This window comes from Ailuropoda melanoleuca, chromosome 10 (assembly GCF_002007445.2).
Source record: "Ailuropoda melanoleuca isolate Jingjing chromosome 10, ASM200744v2, whole genome shotgun sequence".
Taxonomy (NCBI): Eukaryota; Metazoa; Chordata; class Mammalia; order Carnivora; family Ursidae; genus Ailuropoda; species Ailuropoda melanoleuca.
In genome coordinates this window covers 22,621,028-22,634,402 of record NC_048227.1, presented here as the reverse complement: position 1 = coordinate 22,634,402, position 13,375 = coordinate 22,621,028, and the positions used below count along the sequence as shown (strand labels likewise).

The 13,375-nt window shown below is 41.7% G+C and overlaps 1 protein-coding gene across 12 annotated transcripts in view; it reads left to right on the top strand.

The window, feature by feature from the left end:
- The window catches only part of LOC100467946 (ankyrin repeat and SAM domain-containing protein 4B), a 73,468-nt gene that overhangs the window by 52,436 nt on the left and 7,657 nt on the right, over window positions 1-13,375 (top strand). For 8 of the 12 annotated variants that reach the window (XM_034670275.1, XM_034670276.1, XM_034670277.1 and 5 more), the window contains one exon: window positions 4,665-6,705. The exons of 2 other annotated variants lie outside the window; for them this stretch is intronic. In XM_034670275.1, the coding sequence (XP_034526166.1) occupies window positions 4,665-5,754 (1,090 nt within the window). In that variant the 3' untranslated portion in view covers window positions 5,755-6,705. Of the gene's footprint in view, window positions 1-4,664; window positions 6,706-13,375 lie in introns of those variants that run through there. 2 more of the 12 variants (XR_004628466.1, XM_019808308.2) reach the window with 2 other exon arrangements.

Sequence of the window (13,375 nt, the reverse complement as noted above, 5' to 3'; positions counted from 1 at the left end):
AAAAGGCATTCATATTATACAAATTATTTGAAACCTGCTTCTAATTATTTCACAATAGATTATGGACCGTTTGCACTTTTTTTCTTCATTTGTAACTTCAAAGGAGAAATCTATGCCACTGTTTTTTAATATTCTGTTTTAAGATTTCATCATAATTTATTTAATCAGTTGCTTGCTCGTGACATTTAAATTTGAATCCAGTCTTTTAACTTATAAATAAGTTGAAATGAGCATCCTTGCTTATTCATCTTTGTACAAAGGTCTAATATTTCCTTAGGATAAATTCTTAAAGGCAGAATTGTTGGCACACATTGTGCCAGGAAATTTGAACCACTTTATGATTCCCCCATCATTGTTCATTTTCCCATACTCTTGCCAAAACTGAGTATTACTATTCTTTTTAATCCTTGCCTATCTGATGGGCAAGAAAATGGTAGTGCATCATTTTCATTTACATTTCTTTGATTATTAGTAAGTCCAAATATTCTTTATGTAGAAAAGCATTTTTGAAAGATGGATTTTTTTTTTCTGAGAACAGCTTCACACACACACAAAATCAAATTAACTCAAAAGAAAAAATTGAAATGGACCAAATGCTCAGAGTAAGTTCATATAAGCAAATTGCCTATTTAGTGACAATACTAGTCCAGCTTTAAAAATTATTGCCCAAATGCACTGACCTACCAAAAAGCAAGGGCAAAATATGGATTATTTTAAAATCTCTTCAGTAAGTTTCACCTTTGGGGAAAAAAATAAAAGAAATCAATGCTAGACTGAATTGAGCCCAGGAAACCATACAGCATCAATATAGGACTCCGATCATCAAACGAGGGGGGACCAGTTCATGAATCCCTGGGCAGGTATGTGTAATGGTTCTATCAAGAAGTATGAAAGACACCAAGGATTGGGGTGCCTGGGTGGCATAGTCGTTAAGCGTCTGCCTTAGGCTCAGGGCGTGATCCCAACGTTCTGAGATCAAGCCCCACATTAGGCTCCTCTGCTATGAGCTTGCTTCTTCCTCTCCCACTCCCCCTGCTTGCATTCTCTCTCTCGCTGGCTGGCTGTCTCTGTCAAATAAATAAATAAATAAAATCTTTATAAAAAAAAAAAAAGACAGACACCAAGGATTGACACACAAAGACTGAATTTAGAAGGACCTCATGAAACTTGTCATTAGAAAATATTTTCATTTAAGTTATACATGAACTTGGAAAGTTGCCTTTAAGTAGAATTTTTGCAAGAGGAAATAGCTTAAACACACGAGGGAAACTCTTGAATCATCTTACCAACAGTTTCATCTATAAAGTTGGAATTTTGCATTTGCAATTTTCTTAAAATGAGACCCATCTTTGGGGTCAATCTCAAGGTTTTCTTCATGTCCTTCCTCCCATCTTGAAAGGATCATTTAAAAATATTCCCTTGAGAAAAGAAAATTCCACTACTTTGTATGTCCCAAAGCATGTAGATTTAGCCTAAACTTCCTAATACCCTTAACTTCCCCACCATAGCTCATTCCTCTCAGTAATTTCTTTTTTAAATTACCCAAACCCACAATAATTTCAGGCAAATTTAACCGGTGTGTTTTTGTTTAGGTTTATAGTACCGTCTTGGATGTTTTTACAATCCTTCTTTGATGTCTAGAGTGTTTAAGGAGTCTTTTGAATACGGTGCTTGGTTAAAATAAATAAAAAATAAAACTACATCTTTGGGGGTGAGGCACTATGCCCCCCTAAGGTACACAACTGCACTAAGGCTGAAAAAGTTTTCCTTTGACCCAAAACAATTAAATCAGGAGCACTGACCAGACCTCTTGGACGTGACTGCCCAACAGAACGGTCTTATTTCATATTTGCTTTCCTTAGATTGAATTTCATTTTCTTACCTTCCTCTTTGCCCGGATGTCTCTTGCCCCATCTCCACGCACTCTGGTCACGCTGAAATGTACTCCTGGTTCCCCAGATATGCCATGTTTAACATCACCCATATGTGCATCTGTTCATGCTGTTCTCTGCTCAGAAGAAAGTTGCCAACTGCCAGCGTATGGGCTGGATCTAGTCCACAAATATGGTTTATTTGGACCTCACTGTATTTTTCTTTTAAATTTGAGCCAACATTTAAAAATCAAAAAATCCCACATGAAATTCTGAATTTCTGGCTCTGTTTGGAAAATGGAAGCTCTGGCTGTATTGTGTCTGCTTTTATTCGAGGTGGCAGTCAGCTGTTGAGCGACAGCTCTCCTTTCTCTTTGGAGCTTGCATTCAACTATGACTTTGTCAAAGGAAGAAACCTGTCTCCATTCAGTTACATTCCCTGCTTGGTGTCTTTAGGTTGAGTCTAAGACTTCTGCTGGGAGATTCTATAGAAAGGAAAAAGAGACACAGGCTTGGCCCTCTGAGGCATATTATCTAATTAGAGAGATTGGTGCATAAATGTTGGACAGATTAAGTAAGATTTAAAGTATTAAAAAGTTGCAGGGCCTATTATAGTGCTCTGGGAATTTATTAGACAGGTGTGAGAAAAACATATATGAAATTAGGGATTAGGAATTTAGAGACAAGGGAAATGATAATAATGTGTATTGAGGATTCAACTATGTCCCAAGCGCTTTTCTAATGCTTTATGTTAACTTAGTCACATTACAACTCCATGAAAATTATCCTCATCCAGTGAGGACACTGAGTCCTATAAAAGTTGAGCTTGAGGCCTCGTAGCTGGTGAAGTAGAAAAACTGAGGTGTGTTAAGGTAAGACTGTCTTTTGTGGTCGACCGTTCGGCTTGGAGGTGGGCCTGATCCGAAGTGCGCTGCCCGTGTAACACCAGACAAATGAGTTAGGCACTCGGAGCCTTATTTTACCCCTCTGATAATTATCCTGGTCTCTCTCTGAGAAGGGGATGGTGACAGTTTTTGGTGGTGTTGGCACTGAATGTGTAGATGCTCATAACTGAAAAGTGGGAGGAGATGGGGTTCCCACAGAGGAGTTACAAATCTGATTCATCAAATTACTGGACACCGGTCGGGCCGCATTAACGGGTGCAACCCTTCTCAATCTGCAGTGGACCTATAGATCACCTTGGGATCTTGTTAAACTTCAGATTATGATTCAGGAAGTCCGGGAGGGGGTCCAAGATTCCGCATTTGTAGCAAACTAGCAGCTGCCGCCACTACTACTAATCCGGGGAACAAACTTTGAGTAGCATGGAATAGTGGAAGGGTCACAGAGAATCGATGTGGCAAGGGCACAGATGTCTCTCCTGTTTCCACATCCTACTCACCAAGAGGGTCAAGAGGCCTTCTCAGACCCTCTTTCCTGTCCTCCCTTGGGGCCAGCCTGGGGGAAGTTTAGTGAGATCCTGATTTGGGGGTCTAGCCTAGGGTGAGGGAAGATGCCCTTTAGTACCTGTATTACCAGAGTTCTCAGCAGGGATTTGGGCTTGGGGCCAGAGCCATAGTAACAATAAATTACTACTTTACTTTCTGTTTGTGCCGGTTTGTAATTCACCATCTCACAGGAAGGGTGCCGTAGCCTGGGGCAAGATTCCATTAGGCGTTCATTCATCTCACAACTGTTTACTGAACATTGACCAAGTGCTTGTTTCTATGCTGGCATGGGGTCTCTGGCCATCTAACGTGCCCCCAATTCCACCACAAACTGTTGCAGAACTATTCACATATAGGACGCTGTAATTACAGGGAAGTAAGTTGGGGAATCAATGCAGGTGTTCTACCCTTTTAATGAATAATGGTTATAGCAGACACAGTTTGCTACCTACCCAACATCCATTCTCCTCTTCTTTTTTGTTAGCGGGATCCCAGTTTTGCTCAGTTATTTATTTTCCTGCATGTGACTCCAGTGGTAACACTGTTAGAGTGGGAACCAGCTCTTACCAGCTCATAAGAGATGATTGCTAAATTTTCAGGAAGTCTAAGAGTCCGATAAACAGTCATTATTAAAAATAAAGGTATTTAAACTTATGGTTTAATAAACTATACTTTTAAATACTCAAAACTTATAATTTCTTGATTATTTGAGTACATTTTGCTATTATGTATTCTCTTAAGATTTTGCATGTCTATTATATCTACATATATGGTGGGAATAATTTATAGAGGTGTGCTACTGTACATCTCTTCCAAACTCCATGTCCAGTACTATCACATTAATAGCTTGGATTTTGCCATGGTGGGTGTTTTTACAACCCCAAATTGGCACATGCTATAGATCAGAGCTTTGATCTTTTTCCCTGTGGATAAACCAGTTAGACATTTACCAGCACACCACTGGGTAATGCGGGGTTTTTTTTTTTTTTTTTTTTGGGGGGGGTGCGGGGAGGGGAGGAATTTTAATCAACTTAGGTTAAAAATGGTAGCTCTATTTCTTTTCCTATAGGCATGTGACCCAATTGTGGACAACAAGACATGAAAGTTGCTTTTTTGGGAGAGTTCTTGGAAAGCTTTCCTTGCTTCTGAAAAGGAGACTAAGGGTAGAGATGAGCTCTTTCTGTCTCTGGTCATGTGATGTCTAGGTGTGACATAGCTGGACTTTCAGAACGCTAAGGCAGGATTAACATGTATTTTGTTCATTTTTGTTTTATTTTTATTTTTCTGGACCTCAGATTCTAAGAAAAAATTTTTTTGTATGTATTTTTGATATTTTCTCTTCTAGAGGGGACCCCAATAGATGTGACATCTGGGGAAATACTCCTCTGCATTATGCAGCCTCCAATGGTCATGCCCACTGTGTTTCATTCCTGGTCAACTTTGGTGCCAACATCTTTGCCCTAGACAACAACTTACAGTCTCCCCTGGATGCTGCTGCCAGCAGAGAGCAAAATGAATGTGTTGCTCTCCTGGATAAGGCTGCCACTGCCCAGAATATCATGAACCCCAAGAAAATTACCAGGCTGAAGGAGCAGGCTCAGAAGAATGCTAGGAGGCAGATCAAAGAATGTGAGAAGCTCCAGGAGAAGCACCAAAATAAGATGGCTCGCAACTACGGCAAGGAGGAGTCTGGGACTCTTTCTTCTTCCAAGGGCACTTTCTCCACGTCATCCCTTTCAAATGCTGCTGCTTCTGGTACATTTGGGTCACTGTCTAAGGGCATTAAAGACACCTTCAAGATAAAGTTCAAGAAGAACAAAGATACAGCAGAGCAGGTAGGAAAGGAGAGCAGAAGTGGGCAGAGGAATGTGATGCAAGTGTTCAGTGAAGAGGAAGAAGGTGCATTCTCAGGGGACTTCCAAGACAAGCTCCAGTTCTCAGAAGAGGAGGACAGATGTGCGCAACATGAATCCATTCTCAACCGTCCAGGTCTAGGAAATATTGTTTTAAGAAGGAACAAGATAACAAGTTCCGAAGACATCTCAGACAGCAAGAGGGAATTTGGGTTTAAAATGAGCAGTGAATTGCTACAGAGACAGGGAACAGCAGAGGCTGATGAAGCTGAGCCTGATGAAGAGGAAGAGGACAACAGCCATGAAGATGATCTGCCTTGGGATGAGGATGAAGTGGAGTGGGAGGAAGATGTGGTTGATGCTACTCCTCTGGAAGTATTTTTGTGGTCCCATCATCTGGAAGAATTCCTTCCCATTTTCATGAGAGAGCAGATTGATCTAGAAGCTCTGTTGCTTTGCTCTGATGAGGACCTTCAGAGTATACAAATGCAGCTCGGTCCCAGGAAGAAAGTTCTTAATGCCATAAACAGAAGGAAGCAGGTGCTCCAACAGCCTGGACAACTGGTCGACACCAGCCTCTGATGGAATGTTGGGTCCACAGGGTGAGTCTGCAGCAATGGGGTGATGCTGTGGCCCATGGAAACACTCAGGCAACACCCCCTCTGCCCAATACCAGACCACTGGGAATGGTTTCTAGGGTTTCAGAGATACCTTCCTAAGAAAGAGGCCCTAACTGTACTCTGAGAAATACTCTATACCTGTGTACTCTGACCACCAGTGAGCAACCCAAGGAGACCTGGGAATAAAAAAATGGTGTTTTTCTTCAATTATCTTTTTGATATTATTGTATATAGAAAGGGTTAAATGGATGACAGAGAAGGGAATAACTTTCTTTTCCAACTCTGGACTTAAAAATTACAATCTCTCATCACACAAGTGTGCTGTGTACTTTCTGATCCTCAAAGCCTGGGGACTCCCACTCCAGTTCTGTTCTTAGCTCTATGACTTTGTCTGTTGGTGGAGACTTGAGTTCCTCCATTGGCCTGAGGCTTCATGCCCAACTTAAATGTGTCTAACCCCTCAACAGATGTTTACATGTTTACAAATAATGGACATGGGTCTATAATACTCCTGCCTGGGAAACGAGATAGAGTGGAAGGTAGGGAGAGTGAAGAAAGAAATAGAATACAGGGTACCTTTTATATAATATGAATTGTATCTCCCCCAAATTCATATGTTGAAACCTTAAGCCCCAACATAACTGTATTTGGAGGCAGGACCTTTAAAGAGGTGATTAAGGTTAAATGACATCATAAGGGTCAGAAGGGATGCAAATGGATGGTGTCCTTGTAAGAGGAAGAGACACCAGGGAGGCACATGCACCAAGAAAAGGTCATGTGAGGACACAGCAAGAAGACAGCCACCTGCAAGCCAAAGAGAGAGGCTTCAGGAAAAACCAAGCCTTCCAACACCTTGATCTTGCACTTCCAGGCTTCAGAGATGTAAAAAAATAAATTTCTGTTGTTTAAGCCACCCAGTCTGTGGTACTTTGTTACAGCCGTCTTAGCAGTGTAACACAGCGCCAAAGCAAGAGGATAAGAGTGGAGAGAAAAGAAGGATAGTGAAAAAAAGTCTGGCCCATTCGATAATTTTTCTAAAGGTAAGTGGCTTCTGAAATTTCAAGAAAGGGGAAAAATCTAGGTCATTGGTAGGAGAGAGCTGATGGTAAAAGGAAATTTTACATTGTCACGCTCATTATGTGCATATCTTTTGTTTACTGTTGTCTGTTCCCATCACCACATGTCTGAATACATGGAAGTTCTACAATATAAATTGGCAGCAGTGCCGCTGACATTTTTTAGTAGCAATCCCAAATTCCAACCGAAGCCCTACTGAATAGCTAAGCTTCACTGGATTTTTATAGCCAGGACGGACATCAAGTGGAATTTACCATTGATTGTGTGTATAATATGGAAACAGCTGTTCTTCTTCAGCATGGTTCCTCATGCACATCTGTTTAGGTTACTTCAAGAGGCACCATGGAGAGGATAAGCTCAAGGAGGATACAGATGTTTACATCTGATGAACAATTGGCTCATTCTTCCTCAATGGATTGATTCAGAAAGATTGTCAGTCATGGAATAAATATGTTGCCCTAGGGGATGATTATGTGTACCAATACTGCATTTTGTTGATCTGGAATACACTGAGGTTGTGTTTACTTCCAAAAAGTGTGCACAAAAGCAGTTGCCGCATAGAAGACACCCAGAAAAAGTTTGTTGCGTCTGAGCCTGCCTGTATTGGACTTCATTATTTTAGATGCCAGGAGCCTCTTTCCACATATTCCCCAGAATCTGCCTAATGAGACCTTGATTCCTAGGATATAGGAGAAGAAGAAGCCACCAAGAGAGTGCTGCTGTTAACAAAAAGGGTGCTTTCTAGTAGTGCTTCGTACATCTTGGTCAGAGGTAAAAGTATTATAGAAAGCCTGGTGATGTGTTCTAGCAATTGGGAGGAAGAAGCATGAGGTGGTACAAAGAATTTTGAGCTGGAAACCAGCATTGCTGTGTGAAGGATAGAATATCACGTTATGGAAATGGAAAGGTACCTCTTTGGGAGAATGAGAAAAGGCAGGCCAGTGGAAATGTTACTGGATCTTGGCCTTAAAGGATTAAGTTCTAAGTGCTTCGTGGGAGTTCCTCATTTCTAGTTGGAATTTTCCGTGCCGTCCTACTGGAGGGGCAGCATTTGGCTTAGAAAATACAGGAAGGGGAACGTTTGTTTGTCCAGTAGAACTGGAAGCTCTCACCATGACCACCCCCTTGGCCTTCATGTCAATTTTGTGATGAGAGAAAGGGATATGTTTTGAAGGACACGTGGACTGTAAAACATCACATAAAAATTCCATAAAAAATTGCTGGATTAAAAAGAAGGGACCAAACATAATCTCTTTATGTTACCGCAATGAATAGTCATAAACCTTTGTGAGGCCAGAATGGGTTGTCAGAGTTGTACTTTTTTCAACAGCTGAATTTTATTTTTATTAAGGTAACCCAGCTTGTAGACTCCATCCGCTCATCTACCATTCCCCAAAGTTCTCCTGTTGCTTCATTTAAAGGGTAAATACCATACCTGCAATTATCACAAAAAAGTGGCTCAGAATATATGAATGAAACAGTGAGAATTACCTTGGGTCTTCTATATCAGGGGGCAAAGAAGGTGGATTAAAAGGTTCTCACTACTGAGAACTCTCTTATGCCCACCTCCCTATCAGGGAAGCCAGGTTCTGCCTCACTACAACATAAACTCCTTGGAGACAGGGAGTTTTCTCTGTCCTATATTCACTGATATAGCCCTTTCACCAAGTGCTGGTCTGTCATACAGCAGGTGGTCAATAAATATTGTTGCATAACTGATGTGGTACGTAGGCTGGAGGCAAGATGCAAATTACCTTGTCTGTTGATTCCTGGGTCTTACTGACTACAGTGTGTCACCCCATCTGAGGGTGGGGTGGGTATCTGACATCTAAAAGGAATAACTTTGAAAGGTAAAACCTTCTCCCCCTTGCACAAACCACTCTCAATCCATTTTCTGCCTCAGTTGTAATGTAGTTGGAGTGAGTTATCAGTCAGTTTGGAGAAATGAGTCTGAACATGAAATTCCCACCTCTTTTGGGGGAGACATTTACCATTGGGGGTAAACCAGGCACCTTTATGCTTTTCTTGTGGGCTTTTGGCCTCTTATGATTTATTTACAGAGTCAGTGAGGGTTCTCCCAACTTCTCATCACCAAGGATATATCCTCTCCATCATGCAGCATTGCTATAAAAAAGGCTTATACCATATTATAAAAGGTTATAAATGTTCTAAGAATTGAAGATATTTCAAAGTAAATAAAACAAAACAGACCTAAGAGAAGAAGCTAGAGCAATATAAACACCTTGTCTAGAGACAGAGATTAGAGGATTATGAGCCAGGATGAGGATAAATATGCACTGAACTCAGACCTCCATCCCTTAAACTAGATGCTTAGCATAGCTCAGTCCAGTGCTACCAAACTCCCCACCCCCCTTGCTTCTCTCTCTCTCTCCCCACCCCCGTAGTTTAACGTAAAAGTCAATGAGAAAGAAAAGAAAGAACATTTCACTGAAGGAGTTTGGGAAGTTATGGTGTGCAAATGCAGATCATGCTTATGTCTCAGGCCACCCTGTTATACAGGTCAGTTGTATGCTTGCAATTCCAAAATCTAAGTCGCTAGCCCAGACCATTGTTTTGGGCTCCAAATCCATAAGCCCGAGTGCTTATCTGACATCTCCCCTCCAGTGTCTCACAGGTTATGCCCAGAAGTAAACCCATCTAATCCCAGGTCAGTGGTTCCTAACTGGGATAATTTTGCCCCAGGGACATCTGGCAATGTCAGGAGACACTTTCATTATCATGAGTTGGGGTCAGGGGGCTTGTTACGGGGATCTAGTGGGTAGAAACAAGGGATGCTAAACATCCTACAGTGCATAGGACAGCCCCCCCACGCCCCCAAACGTCGATAGTGTAGAGAACGAGAAGCCCAGTGCTGTATCTATTCGTCCTCTTCCGATGAACAGCAAGTTTAACTTAACATGCTTCTGATCTCATCTCTGGCCCTTCCTCTCTCTGTCCCCTATTACAGCCACACCAGGTTTCTTCTAGCTTCCTGAATGTAGCATGCCTCTCGTATGCCTGTGCCTCTGCACACCATCGTCCGTCTTCCCAGGAAACCCTTCCTCCATGTAGCCAACCCTATTGGGAGACTCACCCTCTCTGCCCAGGCCTAGTCTGGGTGAGGTACTCTTGGTAGCTGTGCAGGCCATCTTCTGCTTAACCTCCAGAACCTCCCTCTGCTATTCTTCACCCTCCTTTTGTGTCCTAGTGGTGACCTCTGCAGACTGCCCCGGGACTTCTGATTGGGTTTGGCCGGTGCGAGGCACCATCATGAGACCAGAGGGCAGGAGGAAAGAGAGAGTGAGACATTTACTCCACCTGTTTCTTCTGCTTATGGGGTAGCTGCCTCCCGTCATCTAAGCCCGCAGGGCCTGTTTGGCAGCTCTCTGCTGTAGCTCCAATGCTTACTGGGTTCCCTTAACTGCTCATGCCAACTCAGTGAGGGATGGTAGCAGCTTCCTACTGTTGCTGGCCCTGGCACACTTCTCCATCCCTTCTGCTTCCTGCGACTTTCCCCTTTCTTAACAGTCCCATCATTAAATTCTCTCCAATCACCACTTTTGAGTGTGGCATCGATTTCCAGCTGGGACCCTGACTCTATGTTCCTGTAACACTGATGCATGGTACTATAATAGTCTTTTTACATCTCTGTTTTCCTAGACTGTGTGCTTTTCGGGGTGAAGACTGTTTTTTTTTAAATTAACATATCCTTGACAGACAGTATTATATTAATTTTAGGTGTACAACATAGTAATTTGACAATTATATACTTTATGAAATGGGCAAACATAATAAGTGTAGTCACCCTCTGTCACTGTACACCATTATTACAATATTATTGACTATATTCCCTATGCCATACTTTCCATCCCTGTGACTTACTTATTTTTGTAACTAGAAGTTTGTACCTCTTAATTAGACCTTCATGAGGACTGTATCTTTTCTGTTGTAGCTTGGTGGCCTAGAACAGAGTTATTGTAGGGGCTCTTATGGAAAGAACAAAAGAAGATATCTATGAATTAAGGCACTTAAAAAATTTTTAATTCCAATATGATGTACAGTATTATATTAGTTTCAGGTGTACAATATAGTGATTAAACAATTCTATACTCAGTGCTGATCAAGATAAGTGTGCTCTTGGGGTGCCTGGGTGGCACAGTGGTTAAGCGGTCTGCCTTCGGCTCAGGGCATGATCCCGGCGTTATGGGATCGAGCCCCACATCAGGCTCCTCTGCTGTGAGCCTGCTTCTTCCTCTCCCACTCCCCCTGCTTGTGTTCCCTCTCTCACTGGCTGTCTCTATCTCTGTCAAATAAATAAATAAAATCTTTAAAAAAAAAAAAAGTAAGTGTGCTCTTAATCCCCTTTACCCATTTCACCCATTCTCCTATTCACTCTGGTAGCCATCAGTTTGTTCTCTATAGTAAAGAGTCTGTTTTGGGGGTTTCTTTTGGGGGGGGGTTCTCTCTCTTTTTAAAAAACTTTGTTCATTTGTTCCTTAAATTCTGCATATGAGTGAAATCATATAGTATTTGTCTTTCTCTGACTGATTTATCTCACTTAGCATTACGCTCTCTAGCTCCATCCATGTTGTTGCAAATGGCAAGACTTCATTCTTTTTTATGGCTGAGTAATATTCCATTAAATACACACACACACACCCCCCACATCTTTATCCATTCATCTATTGATGGATACTTGGGCTGCTTCCATAATTTGGATATTCTAAATAATGTTGCAGTAAACACAGGAGTACATAAATGTTTTTGAATTAGTGTTTTCATTTTCTTTGGGTCAGTATCCAGTAGTGGAATTACTGGATCATATGGTAGTTCTATTTTTAATTTTTTTTCTATTTTTAATTTTTTGAGGACCCTCCCTACTCTTTTCCACAGGGACTGCACCAGTTTGCATTCCCACCAACAGTGCACAATGGTTCCTTTTTCTCAACATCCTTGCCAACACTTGTTGTTTCTTGTGTTTTTGATTCTAGTCATTCTGACAGGTGTGAGGTGATATCTCATTGTGTTTTTGATTTGCGTTTCTCTGATGATTAGTGATGCTGAGCATCTTTTTATGTGTCTGTTGGCCATTTGTATGTCATCTTGGGAGAAATGTCTGTTTAAGTCTTCTGCCCATTTTTTAACTGGATTGGTTCTTTTTCTGGTGTTGAGTTGTATATATTTTTTATATATTTTGGCTACTAACACTTTATTAAATATGTCATTTGCAAATACCTCCTCCCATTCAGTAGGTTGTCCTTTAGTTTTGTTGGTTGTTTCCTTTGCTATGCAGAAGCTTTTTGTTTTATGTAGTCTCAATAGTTTATTCTTGCTTTTGTTTCCCTTGCCTCAGGAGACATATCTAGAAAGAAGTTGCTATGGCCAATATCAGAGAAATTACTGTAATCAAGGCACTTTAAATAATCCCATTAACACACTCCCTTCTCTACACATCGCTTAGGGTTGTGACCATTAAGTTCCTCAGAAAGACTTCACAGTCACTTGCGATGTCCAGAAGCAGATCACATGGATATTTTATTCTGGTGCAAAGGCCCCCGTCCAGCCAGCCTGGCAAACATGATAAACTTGGGACTAGGTCACCTAGAACATGAAAACAGGACCTGTTAGGAGGAGTTTGGGTAGGAAAACAAAGCAATAGAAAATGCTTTTCTTTGCTGCTGACTTATCTGATAACCAGCCTAGGAATGCGGGTGAATTTGGATGGCATCTTTGGCAGGACAAGGGCCATGCAACTCTGCTAGTGATTCTGGGGAGCTGGGGAAGACATATTTCAGTTTTCCCATCTGTAGGTTGTGGAGATTGGACTAGATAATTACTACTGACCCTCTCAACACTGATACTTCAGCGGACATCTGTAGATTTGCCTACCCAATACCCATTTCTCCCTCTTTTTGCTAAGAGACCCCTTCCCTTCTGTCAGCTCATGTGGTCAGGTGGGCTGATTCTACTCTTGACTTCAAGGGGCAGGAGCATGTGACCCAGGCCTGAATAATAGGAGCATCAGTTTCCCCTGGATGTTTTTTCAGGGATAGGCACATGACACTGGCCTGAGCCAGAGTGTTCCATCCCATTTAGCCACAATGTTAGGCACAGAAATGCGCACATGACCTACATGGTCCCCTGAGTCTCAGTTCTCCAACCATTTCTGCAAGCTTTGCTAAAGAGGACAGCCAGGGGAAAACTTACTTAGTAATGGAGCCAACATTGAAGAAAACAGAGCTGAGGGATGGAGAGACCAAGACTGGGTCCTGCGGACACTTGGAGCCCTAGATACAGCCGTAGCTGGGAACAGTTACCTTTGTTCTTCTTAATTACAAAAGCCAATACATTCCATTCCTCATTCATTCATTCTGCCTAAGGTAGTTTGAGTTGTGGTCTCTACCCCTTGTGAACAAAGGAGTCTTTTTTTTTTTCTTTTTTTAAAAGATTTTATTTATTTATTTGAGAGAGAGAGACAGCCAGCGAGAGAGGGAACACAAGCAGGG